The sequence below is a fragment of the Salmo salar genome, chromosome ssa03 (assembly GCF_905237065.1).
Source record: "Salmo salar chromosome ssa03, Ssal_v3.1, whole genome shotgun sequence".
NCBI classification, from domain to species: domain Eukaryota; kingdom Metazoa; phylum Chordata; class Actinopteri; order Salmoniformes; family Salmonidae; genus Salmo; species Salmo salar.
The window spans coordinates 19,977,379-20,004,012 of NC_059444.1; the positions used below are offsets into that span (position 1 = coordinate 19,977,379).

Genomic DNA, 26,634 nt, shown 5'->3' on the forward strand with positions numbered 1-26,634 from the left:
CCCAGTTCCCTTTGTTGTGTATCCTGTCAACTTCAGTTTCTTATATTGACTTTCCCTATAGCCTACCTCTCTGTGTATAAATGGGATCCTGCAGCTCCCTTGGACAACATGTAATTATGCGTGTCCACTGTGATGTATCATGGGTTCGCGTACTGACGTGTAATTGTGTGAAGAGGGCTGGAGGTATCGATCTCAGACGCAGGGGCCCCATCAATGTTTAATGCAGTCGCAGTCCCCCTCCTCCCTTTCTTTCTCTCGTTTTCTCTCTCTCTCTCTTTCTCCCTCCCTCTGTCTCTCATTAGGTATTGATCCTTTCATTCCAGGCCACAGTTTCGCTTGTGGAAGGCTGCGGTATGACATAGAGAGCTATTGTATCTGGGGCCGGGGGTCCGGGGCCTAATGGCTGGGGGTTAGTGGTCACCTGATCTATAGCTGCTGATGGGTGACTGTAGCAGTGGCTGCAGAATGGACAATCACATGAGGGATTGCCCTGGAGGGAAAAGGCATAGTCCATAGACTCAGTAAAGAAAACAGCATTGACTGAGAAGGCACTTTGCTTTGTTCATACAGTACAATAGCTGTTGGTTCAAAGCCTGGAAAATGTCATAGGTGCACTTCTCAGATCAATAAAACTGACCCTGACAATTACACCAATGACAGATAGATGAAATTAAACCCCTTTCTCACAAACACCCTAGCAGTCCCTGTTATACAGAGCAGTGATGGGAACTGGGCTGGACTGCAGCAAAATAATTGATTCACTTTAATTGGTGTGGCTGGCTGTAACGCATGATGCATCCATTGAACAAAGGACCAGCCATTCCTGGATCATTCTACAATAACGAATCCTCTCTCTGATCCATTCCATTCGATATGGCCTTATGGCCTTACGGCTTCTAGCTATAACGATTGTTTGCCCAGGCCAATAACATTTCATTGTTTTTCTATGGATTGATGTGGCTTCGCATACTTTACAAATACAATATGCTATGAACAACACAAAACACTAGAATGTAGCTGTTTCAGTTGGTTCCAGACATTTTTCATCAATTGAACTCCCCCCTACACAGCTAAAAGCTGACATGGCAAAATGTCAACTAATTAGAAACACTTCCTGGAATAGCCTCCAAACAGGAGGGCAAGAACAAGTTGGGTGCAACGGGATAAATGAAGAGCAGGGAGGCGTGGTTGGATGTGGTCAGGTCTAATTGAGAGGTGATTTGGGGGGAGCCGGCCGGAAGAAAAGGGGACAAACTGTTTTATGGGGCTTTTCTAGCTTTAAGGAGAGGAGTTAGTGTCGTGTGAAACAATTAGCCCAGCGTGAAACGACCTGGGCCAGGGACAGCTGGCAGTGGCATGGATTGGGGAGGTAGCTCAGGATATCCTAACAGCTCAGTAAAAGCACAATGAAATCAATATGACTTATAAAGATGAAATATATGTCAATATGTGACTTAAAATATGACGTTGTCTCAATATGGATCAATCCACTCACTTCATGCTGTATTATGTGAGTGGTCATGAAGGTGAGGAAAATGAGTGGAGTCTGGGATTCCAAAGATTATTAGACGTAGGCCTCACCACATTGGGATGGTTAGCAAGCAAGTGTGCATTCTAGCACCTTTCATGCTACATTTCCATTCAATATTCTCCATTCTCCATTATTATTTCACATTGTCAAACCACAGAGGGATGGGCAGTGGACAGGTGCCTGAGCTGTGGCATAGGGAGGGGCGAAGCTCTCTCCTCATCCCATGGGACCTCAGTCTAGCCCCTCTCCTAATGTCCTAATGTCCATTTAGCGTCCCTCATTCACTCATCTGTCGCACTGACACTCTGCTAATGGGGGCTAACCACATGACACGAGTGGTCCCCCTTGGGTTTTCAACTTCACCCTCTGCCCTACCTCCCTCCGTTTCCAACCCTCATCAGTTTCCTCTGCCTCCTACCACACCCCTTCCTCACTCCTTCCTCTGCCTCACTACCCCCCCTCCTCTCCTAACCCCACCCTCTAACCTCTTCAGTAGGACAGGAGAAATAGCTGGTCCAATCCCTCTGGGGTTTGACTAAAGCCTCAGTGATTTCCCCTGAGTTAGCCCATGAATGCAGGCCCCATGACAGAGCCTAGTGGCTTGTGCTTAGAACTCCATCACAGTCTAATCAGACAGATGGGCAGACAGACCGACGGGCAGACCGACAGACAGACTGACGGGCAGACAGACAGACGGGCAGAGAGTCCGACAGACAGACAGGCAGAGAGACAGACAGACAGACACAGACAGATAGACACACAGACAGGCAGACAGCAGTGACAGACAAAATTGAAATTGCCTGATGGAAACCCAATGTGAACAAGGCTGTCAGCGCTAAAGAACATGGGAGATTGGTCTCGTTGTATGCGTGTGTGTCTGTCTGCCCGTTTGCCTGTGTGTGTGTGTGTGTGTGTGTGTGTGTGTGTGTGTGTGTGTGTGTGTGTGTGTGTGTGTGTGTGTGTGTGTGTGTGTGTGTAGGTGTGCGTGTATGACTACAGTAGCACAGCAGAAGCCTTCAGCTGAATATCCACCAGGACTAATTGGTTTGGTGCTCGGTGGACAGTTTCTGTCAGGAAGAGGAGATTGACACTGAAATCACCCTCTACTGTCTTCTGTTCACCCATCAATCACCTATGCTATTTTCACCCTATTTCCTCAACAGTAGTTAGAGACAAGTAATACCATATGGTTTAGAACAAAGAATCCTATAATGTTAGTTGTGGTCAGTACAATAGGTCTGATCGATCTGTGTCCATGTGTGTGTGGCATCTTATTCCACATTTCGGCCTAAACACGCCTTCCTGGCATATCCTCACCTAGACACGCCTTCCTGGCATATCCTCACCTAGACACGCCTTCCTGGCATATCCTCACCTAGACACGCCTTCCTGGCATATCCTCAGCTAGACACGCCTTCCTGGCATATCCTCACCTAGACACGCCTTCCTGGCATATCCTCACCTAGACACGCCTTCCTGGCATATCCTCACCTAGACACGCCTTCCTGGCATATCCTCACCCAGACACGCCTTCCTGGCATATCCTCACCTAGACACGCCTTCCTGGCATATCCTCACCTAGACACGCCTTCCTGGTATATCCTCACCTAGACACGCCTTCCTGGTATATCCTCACCTAGACACGCCTTCCTGGCATATCCTCACCTAGACACGCCTTCCTGGCATATCCTCACCTAGACACGCCTTCCTGGTATATCCTCACCTAGACACGCCTTCCTGGCATATTGTAACGTTCGTCGTCGGGTGACGAGGAAGCGGACCAAAACGCAGCTGGGAGCGAACACATGTTTATTCTTTTACACTGAAATAAACACGTACACAAAATCAAGAAAATGCCGATACGTTAGCTGCTCAAAATCAGAGACAACACCCCACAAACAGTGTGGGGGAAAAAGGAACTTAAATGTGATCCCAATCAGAGACAACTAGCGACAGCTGTCTCTGATTGGGAATCGACAGAACCCAACCTAGAAATAACCCACATAGAGCCAACACAAGGCCATAACCCCAAACATAGAAAACAAACCAAGGAAAATTACCCTACATGACACACCCTGACCCAAAATACCCGAGTTCACCCGGTCAGGGCGTGACACATATCCTCACCTAGACACGCCTTCCTGGCATATCCTCACCTAGACACGCCTTCCTGGTATATCCTCACCTAGACACGCCTTCCTGGTATATCCTCACCTAGACACGCCTTCCTGGTATATCCTCACCTAGACACGCCTTCCTGGTATATCCTCACCTAGACACGCCTTCCTGGCATATCCTCACCTAGACACGCCTTCCTGGCATATCCTCACCTAGACACGCCTTCCTAGCATATCCTCACCTAGACACGCCTTCCTGGCATATCCTCACCTAGACACGCCTTCCTGGTATATCCTCACCTAGACACGCCTTCCTGGCATATCCTCACCTAGACACGCCTTCCTGGTATATCCTCACCTAGACACGCCTTCCTGGCATATCCTCACCTAGACACGCCTTCCTAGCATATCCTCACCTAGACACGCCTTCCTGGCATATCCTCACCTAGACACGCCTTCCTGGCATATCCTCACCTAGACACGCCTTCCTGGCCTATCCTCACCTAGACACGCCTTCCTGGCATATCCTCACTTAGACACGCCTTCCTGGCATATCCTCAGCTAGACACGCCTTCCTGGCATATCCTCAGCTAGACACGCCTTCCTGGCATATCCTCACCTAGACACGCCTTCCTGGCATATCCTCTTCTAGACACGCCTTCCTGGCATATCCTCACCTAGACACGCCTTCCTGGCATATCCTCACCTAGACACGCCTTCCTGGCATATCCTCACCTAGACACGCCTTCCTGGCATATCCTCACCTAGACACGCCTTCCTGGCATATCCTCACCTAGACACGCCTTCCTGGCATATCCTCACCTAGACACGCCTTCCTAGCATATCCTCACCTAGACACGCCTTCCTGGCATATCCTCACCTAGACACGCCTTCCTGGTATATCCTCACCTAGACACGCCTTCCTGGTATATCCTCACCTAGACACGCCTTCCTGGTATATCCTCACCTAGACACGCCTTCCTGGTATATCCTCACCTAGACACGCCTTCCTGGTATATCCTCACCTAGACACGCCTTCCTGGTATATCCTCACCTAGACACGCCTTCCTGGTATATCCTCACCTAGACACGCCTTCCTGGTATATCCTCACCTAGACACGCCTTCCTGGTATATCCTCACCTAGACACGCCTTCCTGGTATATCCTCACCTAGACACGCCTTCCTGGTATATCCTCACCTAGACACGCCTTCCTGGTATATCCTCACCTAGACACGCCTTCCTGGCATATCCTCACCTAGACACGCCTTCCTGGTATATCCTCACCTAGACACGCCTTCCTGGTATATCCTCTACTTCTTGTATCTATCTAGACACACCTAGACACACCTTGGCAGTTGGCACAAGATATACCAAGGTGAAATAATCTCTGGCTGACTTCCAACAAGACGAACCGTCTGCTGGCAGAGTATAAACTATCTGTTATATTATATCATATGAATCTATCATTACCCAGCTGAAGAGGCTGTCTGGTCACAGTGCTCATCAATCTGTAGCTCTTCGGGGGAGGGGGGAGGGGAGGGGGGGCTGGCCCATAGAAAAGCAGTAAATCTGAGGCTGTAGTTTCTCGTCCTCACTTACCTGGAACAATATTAGCTTTCAGCGACGCCGACGGTATGCCAAAGCTGCAGATATGAATCAACACAGGCTGACAAATGGCTCGGGACTGGTGCCAGGTCTATTTGTCTGTGGGGTGTCAGGGAGGGTTAGGGAGAGAGAGGGGAGAGGGTGGAGGTAGAGAGAAGGGGGGGTACCCGTCATTCTCTGAGAGAGGCAAAAGAAAAGAGGAAGAGAAGTGAAATGGAGATAATTATTCACCTCTCCAAAGTAGGCTACCTCTCAAGGTGTGTGTTTGAGCATGTCTGCTCTGCATTTGAAGCCTCTCTCAGTCTGAAGTTTATTAACCACATTGTTATTTTGGGAGCTCTTGAGGATGGCTGCTTTGTAGACAAACGTTTTGAATCGGCTGTTGAAGGTGGTATTCATTTGTTGATTTGTTTTGTACTAAGGTGAGCCGATTGGATATAAATGCCATGTCAAGAGTTGTCCCTGAGACCCAATTGGTGTCTATGGTTTTGTGTGTTGAGTGTATTGTCTCTGGCCAGGCTATCAGGGTGTCAGTGCTCTGATAGTGTTTCTAAAGTAAACACGTGAGTGGAAATGGCCTGGCTGGCTGTGGAGAGCCCTCTACACTGATGATGGACATCTCTCTGGGTAAACAATGGCATAAAGTTCGGCCCTCAGCACCCACACACACACACACACACACACACACACACACACACACACACACACACTGGCGGACACAAGCACAAGGGCAGACACACACGCACACACAGTGAGATAATGCTCAGCACTAGTACTAGAGCAGGGCCGGAGCTATGGTCCTGGAGCTATGGTCCCGGAGCTATGGTCCCGGAGCTATGGTCCCGGAGCTATGGTCCCGGAGCTATGGTCCCGGAGGTATGGGCGGCCGGAGGTATGGGCCGGAGCTATGGGCCGGAGCTATGGTCCCGGAGCTATGGGCCGGAGGTATGGTCCCGGAGCTATGGGCCGGAGCTATGGGCCGGAGGTATGGGCCGGAGCTATGGGCCGTAGGTATGGTCCCGGAGCTATGGTCCCGGAGGTATGGTCCGGAGCTATGGTCCCAGAGCTATGGTCCCGGATTTATGGGCTGGAGGTATGGGCTGGAGGTATGGGCTCAGAGCAATGGGCTCAGAGCAATGGGCCGGAGGTATGGGCCGGAGGTATGGGCTCAGAGCTATGGGCCGGAGGTATGGGCTCAGAGCTATGGGCTGGAGCTATGGTCCCGGAGCTATGGGCTGGACACTGGTCCTCAACATTCCACTCAAATGGAGAAATGCAACTTTTTGTTCTCGTTCTCTCTTTTTGAAACAGAAGGGAAGTGGAAATAGAAGATAAATCTTGCAGGGTCATTTCATTTCTGTCATCAAGTGTTCTTTTCTGGAACAAACAGGTCATTTTCCGCAGTAAAACTCATCAAAGTGCTCCTTCATGGCTAAACTTCAACCATGGAACAGGACTGAGAATGTATGAAAACATACACTGCACTGTGATGATTGTATAACTGACTCTAGCCTCTCTCTCTCGCTCTCTCTCTCTCTCTCTCTCTCTCGTGTAGAAACGTTGATGGACACTCGGGTGGCTACTGCTGAGCTAGGCTGGACGGCCTACCCTGCATCTGGGGTGAGTAATAATAACAGCACTACAGACAGACAGCACCATAAATAGACAGTGGTAGAAAGATGTGTCGGTACTGTCACTAGCTACCTTCTTTGTAGTCTGTCTGTTGGACCCACTCTGGTATTACTAATGGGAGAAAAAAAACGCTATAGTTACATATCGGGATATTATTTTTGCGCTAGTTGGCTGTACTTGTACCAAAACTCCAGTATTTTTCCTTCATGGCTTGTCCTCCATCTTCTTTTTAAATAGGGAGCCAATTTGTTTTCAGGACTTATTTCCATTACTGATCACAACTCGTTTTGTCTCTTATCCCTCTGAAGCAGACATATGGTGAGCAATATGTTTGAAACAACGAATTGCATTTAAATCACAGTATCGAATCGCAGCACATATGGAATCGTGAGGTTTCGCAATACATATCGTATCGGCACCGAAGTATCGCAGTAATATCGTATCTTGAGCTCCCGAGCAATTCCCAGCCTTATCTGGTATGGGCAATGGTAATGCAAGAAAAATAACTTTCTGTACACACAGTATATTCGGAGACACTTCCGGAGACACCTGAAACCCCACCTCTTTAAGGAATACCTAGGATAGGATAAAGTAATCCTTCTAACCCCCCCCTTAAAAGATTTAGATGTACTATTGTAAAGTGGTTGTTCCACTGGATATCATAAGGTGAATGCACCAATTTGTAAGTCGCTCTGGATAAGAGCGTCTGCTAAATGACTTAAATGTAAATGTAAATGTATATTTTTCTCCATAGCCCAATGAGCCAATCAATGTCATCCTCAACACGTACAGGTACAGTTGGCCTAATGTATGTCCAGACAGACAGACAGACATAGAACTACATTAGCCACTGTGATCACCATTACAGTGTTATTATCTCCCCATCCCCATTCATAATGACTTAAAGACGTAATGGCTGCAGAGCCATGAGAAAACATCAAAAACAATGTCCCGATATGGAACTGTATAGATTTTCCCCCGTCACTACTGTCTAACATGAACAGGCTCTTTGGCATTTTGAGGGGTTTTACACACACATCCCAAGGAGTTTCACGCCACATAGAACACAACAGTGGAACAGTGGCCAGGCTGACACACACACCCCGTCTTCAAGCTGAGACACTGACAATGGATGGGAAGTCCTCCTGAATGAGCGAATGTCTTGCTAAAGGTAGGCCGTGATGTACTGAGGACTGAGGACTGAGCTGAGACTTGGTTGAGCCGAGGGTGTGTATCTGTGTGTGTTTGTGCATTTGCACGTGCGCTTGTGTGTGAGGGGACTCAACATGAACACAACACACAAGGAACAGAATGGCTGGAAAACGAGACAGAGTTTGTAGTAGTCTCATTCTGTACTGTTTTGTGGTCTCGAGAGCAGCCTTAAATGTTGACAAACATTCTTTATTGTTTCATTTCCAAAAGAACCTGATGACAGCTGTCCAAAAAAAATGCTGTTAATTTAAAATGAGACGGTACTACAAAACAAATCCAATGATTTATTTATATATATATATATATATATATATATATATATATATATACACTAGATGACTGACAGGGGGCGCTGTGTTGAAGCCACCATGCCTCAATCCACCATGCCTCCCCACCATTGTAAAAACATATATATTGGAAGCTATAGAAATGCATTTATTAATGTCTACACTCATTTTTGCCATGTTTATTATATTATAGACACCTTATTCCATACTTTTAAATGATATTATCTGAGCTATACATACAAATAAAACAACACAAATATATTTTCCTTGAAGTATAATTTATAAACATGACTAATGTTACTGTTCCCACTACAACTAAGAAATACTTAAATACATGTACTTTTGTCCTTGAAACATGTCACTGAAATACTGTAGGAAACCCATTAATTCCTATGGAGGACTGTCCCTACTGGGGAGTACCAATATGGGCAACCAGTGGCTTCAAAGCCTCTCATTGGCTGATACATAGCATCAGCAATCCAGGGTTTATATATTAAATTGAAAAAAAAAACTCATTATCACAGATGAAGGCAGATAAAACAATTCCGACCTGGTAACGTGACAGTTTTACTTCCTGGCTGACTGTGAACATACAACTGTGACAGAATATGACAGAGAAATTGACTTATTCAGCAATTATTTTCCTCGGTCTTGAGCCATATAAACAGACATTGAAAGGTCTTAAATGTTAAGTGTTCAACCTGGTGCATGTAAAGTTCTAGCAAGGAATTCTGTCAAACACACTGGCAGAGTAGATAGACCACTGTTCTCCTCACAGCCTGACAGCCGTTACAGAGAGCTATGCATGATGTTGATGTCAGGTTGCATCAGTACTACATCAGTACTACATCAGTACTACATTGAGTGGAGCTCTCGCCTCTAGGGAGTTTCATCACACACACTACACACACACACACTTCCTACTAGAGGCATGAACTACTGTGGTTGTTCTGTAGGATAGTGGGATACTGTATGATTTAGAGTAGGAGTTATCCCTAGGCGCTGAACTAAGGTCCATTTCCTGTTTCCCCCTAATGGTTAAAACTATCTTAAGCTGATCCTAGATCTGGGTCCAAGGCCAACGTCTACCTGGAGGGTATGAAGCTTGTCGTTTTTTAAAGACATTTGAAGACAGGCAATTAGACTTTTGCTGAAAAGTGAGAGGAGACGGCTGGTGTTTTTAGTAAGGACTTAAGTAGTCGCTCTGTTGGGATTTTCATTGAGGCTTGTTAAGTAAAGGCACTAAAGGAGTTATTGTCTCTTGTTCACAGTTGTTTTTAACTATCTCTAGCTGTAAGAGTTCAGGGATTGAGACTTGCTGCAGGGAGAATACATTCTTACAACCAGAACAACTCTGCATTCTTGACCTTGCTGTGCGTGTCTGTGCGAGAGAGAGAGAGAGAGAGAGAGAGAGAGAGAGAGAGAGAGAGAGAGAGAGGTGGGGGGGGGGGGCTCCGGGTGCAGATAAGCTCAAGGCAATGACACAGTATGTCTGAGAGAAGAGGTCAATCCAGCAATGAGCATGTACGCACACACACACACACACACACACACACACCAACTCAGTATTAACAGACAGAGTTTAGTTGGACAGAGTTCTGTTTGGACTTTTGTTAAAGGATATATTTCCAGACGGTAAAAGGAGAGGTTACGGCGATGTCAGACGTTAGGAGGTTGTTACATCCTGTAACACCCCGAGGCTGAAAACTGCAGCATGATGTTACAAGGCCTCAGTTGAGAACCTTGTTTGTGTCTCATATGCTGTCTTGTGTACCTTAAACAATGAACATAGAGAGAATTAAAGGGTATAACAAAAGGAGAAAATGATTAACTTGGCATATGTCTTGTTAAAGGAATGTGAAGTCATGGAGTAGAAGTCCCACTGATAAAGTGGTCTTTATGAATACAGGAGGTTTGATGTGGGTTCCATCCTGCTCAGGACAGACTCTGTATGAATACAGGAGGTTTGATGTGGGTTCCATCCTGCTCAGGACAGACTCTGTATGAATACAGGAGGTTTGACGTGGGTTCCATCCTGCTCAGGACAGACTCTGTATGAATACAGGAGGTTTGATGTGGGTTCCATCCTGCTCAGGACAGACTCTGTATGAATACAGGAGGTTTGATGTGGATTCCATCCTGCTCAGGACAGACTCTATATGAATACAGGAGGTTTGATGTGGGTTCCATCCTGCTCAGGACAGACTCTGTATGAATACAGGAGGTTTGATGTGGGTTCCATCCTGCTCAGGATAGACTCTGTATGAATACAGGAGGTTTGATGTGGGTTCCATCCTGCTCAGGACAGACTCTGTATGAATACAGGAGGTTTGATGTGGATTCCATCCTGCTCAGGATGGACTCTGTATGAATACAGGAGGTTTGACGTGGGTTCCATCCTGCTCAGGACAGACTCTGTATGAATACAGGAGGTTTGACATGGGTTCCATCCTGCTCAGGACAGACTCTGTATGAATACAGGAGGTTTGACGTGGGTTTCATCCTGCTCAGGACAGACTCTGTATGAATACAGGAGGTTTGATGTGGGTTCCATCCTGCTCAGGACAGACTCTGTATGAATACAGGAGGTTTGATGTGGGTTCCATCCTGCTCAGGACAGACTCTGTATGAATACAGGAGGTTTGACGTGGGTTCCATCCTGCTCAGGACAGACTGACTGTGTCCCAAATGGCACCCTATTCCTTATAGGGCGCACTTCTTTTGACACAGACTCTGTTTATTGTGTTAGTGTGTTGTTGCTGTAAGTGGCCAACCGGGCTCTCCACTTCTCTGCTTGACCCCAATAACACAGACTGACAGGCTTGTGTGTGTGTGTGTGTGTGTGTGTGTGTGTGTGTGTGTGTGTGTGTGTGTGTGTGTGTGTGTGTGTGTGTGTGTGTGTGTGTGTGTGTGTGTGTGTGTGTGTGTCTGTGTGTGTCTGTGTGTGTCTGTCAGTAAGGGTGCACTGTCCTTCTCTCAGCACATATCAAAGTTGCAGGTTAAAGTTAAATCTAGACTTGGTTTCCTCTATCGTAATCACTCCTCTTTCACCCCAGCTGCCAAACTAACCCTGATTCAGATGACCATCCTACCCATGCTAGACCATTCGGCCATCAGATTTGCCACCAATGCTCCTTATAGGACACATCACTGCACTCTATACTCCTCTGTAAACTGGTCATCTCTGTATACCCGTCGCAAGACCCACTGGTTGATGCTTATTTATAAAACCCTCTTAGGCCTCACTCCCCTCTATCTGACAGCCCCACTGCAGCCCTCATCCTCCACATATAACACCCGTTCTGCCAGTCACATTCTGTTAAAGGTCCCCAAAGCACACACATCCCTGGGTCGCTCCTCTTTTCAGTTCGCTGCAGCTAGCAACTGGAACGAACTGCAACAAACACTCAAACTGGACAGTTTTATCTCCGTCTCTTCATTCAAAGACTCAATCATGGACACTCTTACTGACACTTGTGGCTGCTTTGTGTGATGTATTGTTGTCTCTACCTTCTTGCCCTTTGTGCTGTTGTCTGTGCCCAATAATGTTTGTACCATGTTTTGTGCTGCTACCATGTTGTGTTTCTACCATGCTGTGTTGTCATGTGTTGCTGCCTTGCTATGTTGTTGTCTTAGGTCTCTCTTTATGTAGTGTTGTCTCTCTTGTCGTGATGTGTGTTTTGTCCTATATTTATATTTATTATTTGTTTTATTTTTAATCTCAGGCCCTCGTCCCCGCAGGAGGCCTTTTGCCTTTTGGTAGGCCGTCATTGTAAATAAGAATTTGTTCTTAACTGACTTGCCTAGTTAAATAAAGGTTCAATAAAAAATACATAAAAAAAGGGGTTAACAATGAAAATGGCAGTGCTTTGAAGTTGTTAGCTACTATGGTATAACCGTGACATGTCAGGTGACCACATGTAGACATACACACTCACACACACACATATGACATATCCATTATGTTGACATCTATATGAAGTAGACAAGCAGAAAGGACCCACAAGCCAAGCTGATGTGTCCTTCTATTCACAGCATAATGACTCATATACACAAACCTACATGGTCTTTGCCTCTCACTCACTCTCACTCACCCTCACTCACTCACCCAGCCTCACTCACTCTCACCCTCACTCACTCACTCTCACTCACTTACTCTCTCTCTCTCTCTCTCTCTCTCTTTATTTCATTCTTTCTCTCTCTCACTCGCTGTCTCACACACACGCACTTGCTCACACACACACACACACACACACACACACACACACACACACACACACACACACACACACACACACACACACACACACACACACACACACACACACACACACACACACACACACACACACACACACACACACACACACACCGTGGCTCCCGCAGAGCTGCTCTGTAAGGATGAATGAAATATGGTGTCCCAAAGAGACTAGGGCCTTTTTGACCTCTACCCTTCAGCCATGCAGCAGGCAGGGGCAGGCAGGTGTAAAGCAGGCAGGCAGGTAATGGCTCAGACAGACAGACAGACAGACAGACAGACAGACAGACAGACAGACAGACAGACAGACAGACAGACAGACAGACAGACAGACAGACAGACAGACAGACAGACAGACAGACAGACAGACAGACAGACAGACAGACAGACAGACATACGCTGGCCAGTGTATGAGTCTGGAGAACTGCATCTCAGATAGAGGACAGGGGGAGGAGGGGAGGAAAGGGGAAGAAGGAGAGGGATGAATGTCAAGAATAGAAACAGAGGAAAAGGAGAGGGAGAGGTGGGGGACGGAGGGTTTTTCGAAAGAGGGGTTGCTGGATTAGAGAAACCTTACAAGTGGAACAAAATGGGAAAATGAGAGGGGGGCAAGGAAAGAGGGAAGGAGTGAGAGGAGGGGGGGCTTTCTGTAGAGGGGGCGAAGGGGGGGCGTGTAGGATTAGGGGAACCTGGAGTGAATGGAGAGAAAGAGGAAAAGAGGTCGATTGTGTGTGAAGAGTGAAGAAAGAGGGTGGCTGTGTATTGGTTGAGTGTGTTTGCGTGTGAATGAGAGTCTGGGTTAACTCATGTGACTCCATGGGTCAGGGATGGAACACAGGCTTATGGGCTGGCGGCTGCTAGGAGTAGCAGATGGTATGGTGCTATGGGTAGGAGTAGCAGAGGGTAGGGTGCTAGGGGTAGGAGTAGCAGATGGTAGGGTGCTAGGGGTAGCAGTAGCAGAGGGTAGGGGGCTAGGGATAGGAGTAGCAGAGGGTAGGGTGCTAGGGATAGGAGTAGCAGAGGGTAGGGTGCTATGGGTAGGAGTAGCAGATGGTAGGGGGCTAGGGATAGGAGTAGCAGAGGGTAGGGTTCTAGGGGTAGGAGTAGCAGATGGTAGGGTGCTAGGGGTAGGAGTAGCAGATGGTAGGGGGCTAGGGGTAGGAGTAGCAGATGGTAGGGGGCTAGGGGTAGGAGTAGCAGAGGGTAGGGTACTATGGGTAGGAGTAGCAGAGGGTAGGGTGCTAGGGGTAGGAGTAGCAGAGGGTAGGGTTCTAGGGGTAGGAGTAGCAGAGGGTAGGGTGCTAGGGGTAGGAGTAGCAGATGGTAGGGGGCTAGGGGTAGGAGTAGCAGAGGGTAGGGTGCTAGGGGTAGGAGTAGCAGAGGGTAGGGGGCTAGGGGTAGGAGTAGCAGAGGGTAGGGTGCTAGGGGTAGGAGTAGTAGAGGGTAGGGTTCTAGGGGTAGGAGTAGCAGAGGGTAGTGTGCTAGGGGTAGGAGTAGCAGATGGTAGGGGGGCTAGGGGTAGGAGTAGCAGAGGGTAGGGTGCTAGGGGTAGGAGTAGCAGAGGGTAGGGTGCTAGGGGTAGGAGTAGCAGAGGGTAGGGTGCTAGGGGTAGGAGTAGCAGAGGGTAGGGTGCTAGGGGTAGGAGTAGCAGAGGGTAGGGTTCTAGGGGTAGGAGTAGCAGAGGGTAGGGTGCTAGGGGTAGGAGTAGCAGATGGTAGGGGGGCTAGGGGTAGGAGTAGCAGAGGGTAGGGTGCTAGGGGTAGGAGTAGCAGAGGGTAGGGGGCTAGGGGTAGGAGTAGCAGAGGGTAGGGTGCTAGGGGTAGGAGTAGTAGAGGGTAGGGTTCTAGGGGTAGGAGTAGCAGAGCGTAGGGTGCTAGGGGTAGGAGTAGCAGATGGTAGGGGGCTAGGGGTAGGAGTAGCAGAGGGTAGGGTGCTAGGGGTAGGAGTAGCAGAGGGTAGGGAGCTAGGGGTAGGAGTAGCAGAGGGTAGGGTTCTAGGGGTAGGAGTAGCAGTAGCAGAGGGTAGGGTTCTAGGGGTAGGAGTAGCAGAGGGTAGGGGTAGCAGAGTGTAGGGTGCTAGGGGTAGGGGTAGGGTGCTACTGGTAGGGGTAGCAGAGTGTAGGGTGCTAGGGGTAGGGGTTAGGGTGCTACTGGTAGGGGTAGCAGAGGGTAGGGTGCTAGGGGTAGGGGTTAGGGTGCTACTGGTAGGGGTAGCAGAGGGTAGGGTGCTAGGGGTAGGGGGTAGGGTGCTACGTCTAGGGGTAGCAGAGGGTAGGGTGCTAAGGGTAAGGGTTAGGGTGCTACAGGTAGGGGAGACAGAGGGATAGTGCTGAGAGTAGTGGGCTAGGGGAGAGGGATAGTGAATAGGGTATAGGGAAGTGTGGATGTGGGCGCTGACTGAGGTTCAGATTTGTGTCTGAAAGGGGAATTTGGCTGCTAGCATAGGACTATGATCCTAGTCCTCATATAGCTGCACTGTAGCTGCAGCCCTGTCGCTGTGAGAGGAGAGGTCTGGGATACAGTCGCTGTGAGAGGAGGGGTCTGGGATACAGTCACTGTGAGAGGAGGGGTCTGGGATACAGTCGCTGTGAGAGGAGAGGTCTGGGATACAGTCGCTGTGAGAGGAGGGGTCTGGGATACAGTCACTGTGAGAGGAGGGGTCTGGGATACAGTCACTGTGAGAGGAGAGGTCTGGGATACAGTCACTGTGAGAGGAGAGGTCTGGGATACAGTCACTGTGAGAGGAGAGGTCTGGGATACAGTCACTGTGAGAGGAGTGTCTGGGATACAGTCACTGTGAGAGGAGGGGTCTGGGATACAGTCACTGTGAGAGGAGGGGTCTGGGATACAATCACTGTGAGAGGAGGGGTCTGGGATACAGTCACTGTGAGAGGAGGGGTCTGGGATACAGTCACTGTGAGAGGAGAGGTCTGGGATACAGTCACTGTGAGAGGAGAGGTCTGGGATACAGTCACTGTGAGAGGAGAGGTCTGGGATACAGTCACTGTGAGAGGAGAGGTCTGGGATACAGTCACTGTGAGAGGAGAGGTCTGGGATACGGTCACTGAGTAGAGGAATGGCAGTGGGTGGGAGGGGTGGAAGTATGGAACGTTATGGGGAAAAGGGGGAGAGATTGGTGGATGATGGGCTGGGAGGAAGTGAAATTGGGTAGAATAAAGGGATGACTGGGTGAAGTGGAGGTGAAAGCCCTTCTCCTAGCCTATGACAGCTGTGTGTGTGTAGGGAGGGATGACCTAATTGGTGTCTCGTGGGGTGTGTCTTTGTGCGTGTGTGTGTGAGATATTATTAGGGTTGGTCAAATTGATGGCTGTCCCTGTCTGAGCCTGAACATCCGCTGATGTGCTCTCAGCATGGTCTTAAAGAGGAGAGAGCCTGGCTGACCATCTGCTGTCCAGACACAAACACACCTCCCTTATTCATACATACACGAACGCACACACACAGAGGGCAGGGTGAACTGCCAGTGGAAGAGGAAGGGGTACATGGAGAACAGGTTGGGGGGTGAGAGGGATGAAGGAAAAATAAGTAAGGGTGAGGGAGGGAGGGGCGGACAGGCCATCTGGTATTTCTGGCCTCAAGGAAAAGATTTTCCGGTCTCGGGGCCTCAAGGATAAGATTGTCCGGTCTCGGGTCCTCAAGGATAAGATTGTCCGTTCTCGGGGCCTCAAGGATAAGATTTTCCGGTCTCGGGGCCTCAAGGATAAGATTGTCCGTTCTCGGGGCCTCAAGGATAAGATTTTCCGGTCTCGGTGCCTCAAGGATAAGATTGTCCGTTCTCGGGGCCTCAAGGATAAGATTTTCCGGTCTCGGGGCCTCAAGGATAAGATTGTCCCATCTCAGAGCCTCAAGGAAAAGATTGTCCAGTGTCGGGGCCTCAAGGAAAAGATTGTCTGGTCTCGGGGTCTCAAGGAAGAAAGTGGGCCTGGGTGATAGAAATGCCAGGACTGATTACTGGGTCCAGTCCACCCCTGGAGGGAGGGAGAGAGAGAGCAAGAGAGAGAGTAAGAGATAGAGGAAGAGAGGTGAACTGTGACCCTGGTCTGAAGCTGGCTGTGCTTCAGTGGCCATGTGAGAAGAGCACCTTATCCTCAGTGTGACGCAAACACACACACACACACACACACACACACACACACACACACACACACACACACACACACACACACACACACACACACACACACACACACACACACACACACACACACACACACACACACACACACACACACAGACACACACACAGTGGAGGAAATAGTTTGAGTTTGTCTGGATGACTGGCTTGTATTTGCTCTGAACATATTTCATCATTTACACTCAACATGATGACAGGACAGGGAGGACAGGAAAGGAAAGACAGGACAGGGATGACAGGACAGGGAGAACAGGACAGGGAGGACAGGACAGGGAGGACAGGGAGGACAGGACAGGGAGAACAGGACAGGGAGGACAGGACAGGGAGAACAGGACAGGGAGGACAGGACAGGGAGAACAGGACAGGGAGGACAGGGAGGACAGGACAGGACAGGGAGGACAGGACAGGGAGGACACTCCTCTCTCACTCTGTCAATAACACTCCTCTCTCTCTCTGTCTATAACACTCCTCTCTCTCTGTCTATAACACTCCTCTCTCTCTCTGTCTATAACACTCCTCTCTCTCTCTGTCTATAACACTCCTCTCTCTCTCTGTCTATAACACTCCTCTCTCTCTCTCTGTCTGTAACACTCTCTCTCTCTGTCTATAACACTCCTCTCTCTCTCTGTCTATAACACTCCTCTCTCTCTCTGTCTATAACAATCCTCTCTCTCTCTCTGTATATAAACCTCATCTCTCTGTCTATAACACTCCTCTCTCTCTGTCTATAACACTCCTCTCTCTCTCTCTTACTATAACACTCCTGTCTCTCTCTGTCTATAAAACTCCTCTCTCTCTCTTACTGTAACACTCCTGTCTCTCTCTGTCTATAACACTCCTCTCTCTCTGACTATAACACTCCTCTCTCTCTGACTATAACACTCCTCTCTCTCTGTCTATAAAACTCCTCTCTCTCTCTGTCTGTAACTGTCTTCTCTCTCTCTGTCTGTAACTGTTTTCTCTCTCTCTGTCTATAACACTCCTCTCTCTCTGTCTATAACACTCCTCTCTCTCTTTCTGTCTATAACACTCCTCTCTCGCTCTGTCTATAACGCTCCTCTCTCTCTGTCTATAACACTCCTCTCTCTCTGTCTATAACACTCCTTGCTCTCTCTCTCTGTCTATAACACTCCTCTCTATCTCTGTCTATAACACTCTTCTCTCTTTGTCTGTAACAATCCTCTCTCTCTCTCTGTATATAAACCTCATCTCTCTGTCTATAACACTCCTCTCTCTCTGTCTATAACACTCCTCTCTCTCTGTCTATAACACTCCTCTCTCTCTCTGTCTATAACACTCCTCTCTCTCTCTCTCTCTCTCTGTCTATAACACTCCTCTCTCTCTGTCTATAACACTCCTCTCTCTCTCTGTCTATAAAACTCCTCTGTCTCTCTCTCTCAGTCAATAACACTCCTCTCTCTCTGTCTATAACACTCCTCTCTCTCTCTGTCTATAACACTCCTCTCTCTCTCTGTCTATAACACTCCTCTCTCTCTCTGTCTATAACACTCCTCTCTCTCTCTCTCTGTCTATAACACTCCTCTCTCTGTCTATAACACTCCTCTCTCTCTGTCTATAACACTCCTCTCTCTCTCTGTCTATAACACTCCTCTCTCTCTGTCTATAACACTCCTCTCTCTCTCTGTCTATAACACTCCTCTCTCTCTCTCTCTCTCTGTCTATAACACTCCTCTCTCTCTCTCTGTCTATAACACTCCTCCTCTCTCTCTGTGTATAACACTCCTCTCTCTCTCTCTGTCTATAACACTCCTCTCTCTCTGTCTATAACAGTCCTCTCTTTATCTCTTATTTAATGATGTCTCCGTCAGGATGAGAACACACTGAGAAAAGCTGACTCAATTCTTTATTTTCATCTCTTAATAATCCTCACTAATGTTGCCTCACTCTAACTTTTCCTGGCCGTTCTTTAGTCAATGTATGTATGTATAATAGAAGAAGAGAGAGATGGAACATGGACAGTAGATAATCCACCCTTCTCTTCTTTCTTCACTGACTGGCATTACAGAATGGTGAGAGGCATTGAAAGGAGAGAGGTGTGTGTGTGTGTGTGTTTGTGGTTGTGTCCTCCAACTCAGGTCAGCCTGATTCTCAAACTACCTCCTATTCCAGCAGACCTGTGAAGTCAGCTGTAATTGCAGTCCATTTCTCCCCTTGACTCTCTGCTCTCCTGTGGCGTGTCCTTCTATGCCTTTCTCTTTCCCTCCTCTCTTCCTCTTTTCTGGGTACACTTTTCTCCTGTCTTTCTCCATCTTTAGCTCTTTCCGTCTCTCTCTTTCTCTCTCTCTCTCTCTCTCTCCCTCCCTCCGTCTCTTTGTGTGTGTGATGTAGATCATGGGACTGTCAGAGGTCAAATCAAAGTTAATTGTACACATACACAGATGTGCAAGTGTTATAGCAGGTGCAGTGAAAATGCTTGTTACTAGCTCCAACAGTGTAGAAGATATAGAGCCCACACAGTCATAATCTCCACCACGTACCTTTATTATCTCAGATCACTGGTCACCATAGCAGCACCCACCCGTAGCACGCGCTCCAGCAGGTTTATTTCACTGGTCAAACCAAAGCCAATTCCTCTTTCGACCACCTTTCCTTCCAGGTCTCTACTGCCAATGACTGGAACGAACTGCAAAAATCACTGAAGCTGGAGACTCATATCTCCCTCACTAGCTTTAAGCACCAGCTGTCAGAGCAGCTCACTGATCACTGCACCTGTACATAGCCCATCTGTAATTAGCCCATCCAACTACCTCATCCCCATACTGTTATCTATTTGATTTATTTTTGCTCCTTTGCACCCCAGTGTCTCTACTCGTACACTCATCTTCTGCACATCTATCACTCCAGTGTTTAACTGCTATATTGTAATTATTTCGCCACTATGGCCTATTTATTGCCTTAACTCCGGTATGCTACCTCATTTGCACACACTGTATATAGACTTTTTTTTCCTACTGTATTATTGACTGCATGTTTGTTTATTCCATGTGTAACTCTGTGTTGTTGTTTGTGCTGCACTGCTTTGCTTTATCTTAGCCAGGTCGCAGTTGTAAATGAGAAATTGTTCTCAACTAGCCTACCTGGTTAAATAAAGGGGAAATAAAATAAAAAATAAAAATAATGCGATCAGGACACACAGGTTGAAGTATCAAAACGAACTATGAACCAACTTGATTAATTTGGGGACAGGTCGAAAAGCATTAAGCGCACCTCCTGCACAACCCGTCCTGGCTGGATGGTAATAGTAGCCCTGCACGAGCGGAGTGCTGGCACAGGGCGAACTGGGCTGTGCAGAGGCCTGATGGCTGCCGTGCGTAGAGCAGGCGTAGGGTAGGCTGGACCTAGGAGGCCCACTGGTGGCCAGATGTGCTGCGCAGGCATCCTCCTCCCAGGCTGGATGCCCACTCTAGCACGGCACTTGCGAGGGGCTGGGATCGCTCGCACCGGACTGTGCGTGCGCATGGGCGAGATCGTGCGCACTTCCGCATACACCGGCGCTCTCCACTCCACACGCTCCCTATAATAAACACGGGGAGTTGGCTTAGGGCTCACCCTTGGCCCAGCCAAACTACCCGTGTGCCCCCAAAAAATATTTATTGGGGGTGCCTCTCAGGCTTCCTTGCCAGCCGTGTCCCAGCATAGCGTTCTCTGTCCGCTCCAGCCTTCCTCCATGGTCCTTCTCCCGCTAGTATCTGCTCCCAAGTCCAAAACTCCTTATAACTCTGCTGCTGCTCCTTCCTCCGCTGCTTGGTCCGTTGGTGGTGGGTAGTTCTGTCACGGGTGTCGTAGGGATTGGACCAAAACGCAGCGGGAACGTGTAAACTCATCTTCTTATTTTATTAAAGAAGGAACACAAAAGAAACACGTATACAAAAACAACAAACAACACTAAACAGTCTCGTCAGGTGCACGAACACAAAACAGGAAACAACTACCCACAAATCCCATAGAAAAAACACCCCTCTTAAATAGGACCTTCAATTAGAAGCAACTAGGAGCAGCTGCTTCCAATTGAAGGTCAACCCAACAAACACCACATAGAAATAGACATACTAGAACTAACATAGAAATAGACTAACAAGAACATAACCCAACAAACCCCGAAACACACTAAACAAACACCCCTCTTAAATAAGAACATAGCCCAACAACCCCGAAACACTCTAAACAAACACCCCCTGCCACGCCCTGACCAAACTACAAACAACCTCTTTTACTGGTCAGGACATGACACATAGCCCATTTAAAACAAGTTGTTGTTTTGTTTAGAATTTGATTCAAATAATTTGTTCTCTTTTTAGGCCTTTTCAATAATTAATTTAATCTTGCTTATTGACGATGTTTGGCGATGCAATTTACAGTAGGCCTAGCACCTATATCAGTGTGAACACTATTAAAGACAGAACCATGTGGACTGCAAATGGGTTCAAGTTAATGTATTTAGCAAAGATAGGTCTAGATTTGGTTATTTTGTTTCTGTAAGCCATTTAACAAACTGTAACAGACAAACATTGGAATTGGAGTTGACTCCAAGGCAATACATAAAATCCCATAAATACACAACTTGAAGCAACCACACATTTCCCCATGGAGCTCGTTCTGATTGGCCAGTGAGGGGCCAAGCCTTGACACACCCATAAATTGTTTATTCATCAAAGCCCAGCCCTTTCCCACCAACGCCAGCAATTGCGGCAACATTTTCCACATGGAAAATAGCTCAAATCTTTCTGCCACACCCTGAACTCATAGTGCCAGCGCCTGCATGTAGATTTACCATTGTGTTAGGTTTGTTCAAATTGAGCCCTTTATTGTTCAGATATGGATACATTCAATGGCTGTTGTTGCTACAGTAGTTGTTGAGATATCAACAAGTGATTTCTTCACATTGACATTAATCACCTCGAAGCACAGTGTGTCCTTATGTTTACGTGAACGTGTTATGTCCTTCAGTGCTGTGAGTGGATTGGATGGCAGCTTCACTTGTGGAGCAAAATAAAATGTTATTTCCTGTTGAATGTCAAGACTGCTCTTACATCAGGTTACATCAGGTGAACTAAATTGGATTCAACTTGGCCAAAGGTCCACCCACCTCAGTGTGTGTGCGTGTGTGTGTGTGTGTGTGTGTGTGTACAGTCGTGGCCAAAAGTTTTGAGAATGACACAAATATTAATTTTCACAAAGTCTGCTGCCTCAGTGTCTTTAGATATTTTTGTCAGATGTTACTATGGAATACTGAAGTATAATTACAAGCATTTCATAAGTGTCAAAGGCTTTTATTGACAGTTACATGAAGTTGATGCAGAGTCAATATTTGCAGTGTTGACCCTTCTTTTTAAAGACCTCTGCAATCCGCCCTGGCATGCTGTCAATTAACTTCTGGGCCACATCCTGACTGATGGCAGCCCATTCTTGCATGATCAATGCTTGGAGTTTGTCAGAATTTGTGGGTTTTTGTTTGTCCACCCGCCTCTTGAGGATTGACCACAAGTTCTCATTGGGATTAAGGTCTGGGGAGTTTCCTGGCCATGGACCCAAAATATTGATGTTTTGTTCCCAGAGCTCCTTAGTTATCACTTTTGCCTTATGGCAAGGTGCTCCATCATGCTGGAAAAGGCATTGTTCGTCACCAAACTGTTCCTGGATGGTTGGGAGAAGTTGCTCCAGAGGATGTGTTGGTACCATTCTTTATTCATGGCTGTGTTCTTAGGCAAAATTGTGAGTGAGCCCACTCCCTTGGCTGAGAAGCAACCCCACACATGAATGCATGAATGGTCTCAGGACACTTTACTGTTGTCATGACACAGGACTGATGGTAGCGCTCACCATTTCTTCTCCGGACAAGCAGAAAGGGGATTCATCAGGGAAAATGACTTTACCCCAGTCCTCAGCAGTCCAATCCCTGTGCCTTTTGCAGAATATCAGTCTGCCCCTGATGTTTTTCCTGGAGAGAAGTGGCTTCTTTGCTGCCCTTCTTGACACCAGGCCATCCTCCAAAAGTCTTCGCCTCACTGTGCATGCAGATGCACTCACACCTGCCTGCTGCCATTCCTGAGCAAGCTCTGTACTGGTGGTGCCCCGATCCCACAGCTGAATCAACTTTAGGAGACGGTCCTGGCGCTTGGTGGACTTTCTTGGGCGCCCTGAAGCCTTCTTCACAACAATTGAACCGATCTCCTTGAAGTTCTTGATGATCCGATAAATGGTTGATTTAGGTGCAATCTTACTGGCAGCAATGTCCTTAACTGTGAAACCCTTTTTGTGCAAAGCAATGATGACGGCACGTGTTTCCTTGCAGGTAACCATGGCTGACAGAGATAGAACAATGATTCCAAGTACCACCCTCATTTTGAAGCTTCCATACTGTTATTCGAACTCAATCTGCATGACAGAGTGATCTACAGCCTTGTCCTCGTCAACACTCACACCTGTGTTAACGAGAGAATCACTGACATGATGTCAGCTGGTCCTTTTGTGGCAGGGCTGAAATGCAGTGGAAATGTTTTGGGGGATTCAGTTCATCTGCATGGCAAAGAGGAACTTTGCAATTAATTGCAATTCATCTGATCACTCTTCATAACATTCTGGAGTATATGCAAATTGCCATCATACAAACTGAGGCAGCAGACTTTGTGAAAATGAATATTTGTGTCATTCTCAAAACTTTTGGCCATGACTGTACATATGCGCATTTGAGGCACTGTCACGTGTACTAGCTTGTACTAAATTCATGAGATTTATGGAAAATTATTTTATTTATTTATTTTCTATATTCATGTTGTCATCCATTTAGCATTTTTGTTGATGTAGTTTAGCCTTCCCCACATTAATAACATGCCGGTTTTCCATCTCGCCGCTCTCGCCGCTACCGCCAACGGGGCGATTGGACTAAATTGCCTACCTTTCATTTGTTTTGTTTTTCCGCTCTGGAGGAGTAATAGGCGTTAGGCATTTCTCTCTATCCTCCATTCTCAACCTCCTCTCCTCTCTGGAAGAGCTGCGTTCGCCAGCCTCATAACTCATATAAGGGCTGTGTTCCGTAGCAGCAACCCATCATAACAGCATCCACCTGCCCTGCGGATAGGGATAGGCAGCATCTTCCAAAAAAACTGCAACGTTCATATAATTGAAAATGCAAGTGTTAGTAATGATATTGTAAAAGCAGGATGGTAGTGGAGAAGAGAGAGTGAGAGAGTTAGAGAGGTAGAGAGAGTTAGAGAGAGGGGTAGAGAGAGAGGTAGAGAGAGTTAGAGAGAGAGGTAGAGAGAGAGTTAGAGGTAGGGAGGGGTAGGGAGAGAGTTAGAGAGAGGGGTAGAGAGAGAGGGGTAGAGAGAGAGAGAGTTAGAGAGAGGGGTAGAGAGAGGTAGAGAGAGAGGTAGAGAGAGAGCGAGAGGTAGAGAGAGAGTTAGAGAGAGAGGTAGAGAGAGAGAGAGGTAGAGAGAGAGAGTTAGAGGTAGAGAGAGTTAAGAGGTGTAGAGAAAGAGAGAGGTAGAGAGAGGTAGAGAGAGGTAGAGGAGAGTTAGAGAGCGAGGTAGAGAGAGGTAGAGAGAGGTAGAGAGAGAGAGTGAGAGAGGTAGACAGAGTTAGAGAGAGAGTTAGAGAGAGAGAGGTAGAGAGAGAGTTAGAGAGAGAGAGGTAGAGAGAGAGTTAGAGCGAGAGAGTTAGAGCGAGAGAGTGAAAGTTAGAGAGAGAGAGTTAGAGGGAGAGAGTTAGAGAGAAAGGTAGAGAGAGAGGTAGGGAGAGTTAGAGAGAGGTAGAAAGAGAGAGTTAGAGAGGTAGGGAGAGATAGAGAGAGAGGTAGGGAGAGATAGAGAGAGAGAGTTAGAGAGAGAGGTAGGGAGAGTTAGAGTTAGAGAGCGAGGTAGAGAGAGAGGTAGAGAGAGACACCACACCCCATTTAGACCCCGTCAGATCAGACCTATGCCCCTCCTGCCCACCCCATGCACCCCACCCCCGAAAGAGAGCCTCAACATGGAAGTCACACATACGCCCAGGCCGTGAGCGGGCAAACAGGCCCAACCCCCACTCTTACACTAGCCCAAGCCAATGGTATGTACCAGATGCCCAGCAGGCTCTACTCACACTTACTGGCCTGAGGCCAAACCACACGACCAACAACATTGGACACTTTATGGAACACAAAGCCTTCACTATCTCATCCTGGAATATCCAAGGCCTGCGGTCATCTGCCTTTGGCCTAAAGAGCAGGAACCTGGACTTCACCAAAGAAATCGGTAATACAGACATTGTCATCCTGGAAGAAACCTGTTATAGAGGAGACAGACCCACTGGTTGCCCTCTGTTTACAGAGAGCTGGTAGTCCCATCCACCAAACTATCAGGTGTGTGGTATAGAGGAGACGGACCCACTGGTTGCCCTCTGTTTACAGAGAGCTGGTAGTCCCATCCACCAAACTATCAGGTGTGTGGTATAGAGGAGACGGACCCACTGGTTGCCCTCTGTTTACAGAGAGCTGGTAGTCCCATCCACCACACTACCAGGTGGGTGGTATAGAGGAGACAGACCCACTGGTTGCCCTCTGTTTACAGAGAGCTGGTAGTCCCATCAACCAAACTATCAGGTGGGTGGTATAGAGGAGACAGACCCACTGGTTGCCCTCTGTTTACAGAGAGCTGGTAGTCCCATCCACCAAACTATCGTGTGGCTCAGTTGGTAGTTGGTCGAGCATGGTGTTTGCAATGCCAGGGGTTGTGGGTTCGATTCCCATGGGGGACCAGTACGGGGAAAAAATGCATGAATTGTATGCATTCACTACTGTAAGTCGCTCTGGATAACAGCATCTGCTAAATGACTAAAATGTATCAGGTGGGTGGTATAGAGGAGAAAGACCCACTGGTTGCCTTTTGTTTACAGAGAGCTGGTAGGCCCATCCACCAAACTATCAGGTGTGTGGTATAGAGAATATGGACCCACTGGTTGCCCTCTATCAGGTGTGAAACAGGGAAGGGACCTAGGGGGTATGCTAACTTGGTATAGAGCAGAGCTAACTCACTCCATTAAATTAATCGAAACAGGAACATTTGACATTTGGCTAGAAATTCAAAAGGAAATGATCTTAACAGAGAAAAATATCCTCCTGTGTGCTACCTATATCCCCCCACTAGAATCCCCATACTTTAATGAAGACAGCTTCTCCATCCTGGAGGTGGAAATCAATCATTTCCAGGCCCAGGGACATGGACTAGTCTGTGGCGACCTAAATGCCAGAACCGGACAAGAACCTGACACCCTCAGCACACAGGGGGACAAACACCTGCCTGTAGGTAACAGCATTCCCTCCCCCATATGCCCTCCTAGGCACAACTATGACAACATAACCAACAAAAACAGGTCACAACTCCTGCAGCTGTGTCGCACGCTGGGTATGTACATAGTCAATGGTAGGCTTCGAGGGGACTCCTATGGTAGGTACACCTATAGCTCATCTCTTGGCAGTAGTAATGTAGACTACTTTATCACTGACCTCCACCCAGAGTCTCTCAGAGCGTTCACAGTCAGCCCACTGACACCCCTATCAGATCACAGCAAAATCACAGTCTACTTTAACAGAACAATACTCAATCATGAGGCATCAAAGCCAAAAGAACTGAGTAACATTAAGAAATGCTATAGATGGAAGGAATGCAGTTTGGAAACCTACCAAAAAATTAGGCAACAACAAATGCAATCCCTTTTAGACAACTCTAACCACTTCTGGGAAAATTGGAAAGCACTAAACAAACAACAACATGAAGAATTATCTATCCAAAATGGAGATGAATGGATAAACCACTTCTCCAATCTTTTTGGCTCTATAACA

The 26,634-nt window shown here is 47.5% G+C and overlaps 1 protein-coding gene across 3 annotated transcripts in view; it reads left to right on the forward strand.

The window, feature by feature from the left end:
* Positions 1-26,634, forward strand: part of LOC106599529 (ephrin type-B receptor 1) — a 334,841-nt gene that overhangs the window by 91,332 nt on the left and 216,875 nt on the right. For all 3 annotated transcript variants that reach the window (XM_014190808.2, XM_014190811.2, XM_014190812.2), the window contains exon 2: positions 6,811-6,875. In XM_014190808.2, coding sequence (XP_014046283.1) covers positions 6,811-6,875 — 65 coding nt within the window. The remainder of the gene's footprint in view (positions 1-6,810; positions 6,876-26,634) is intronic.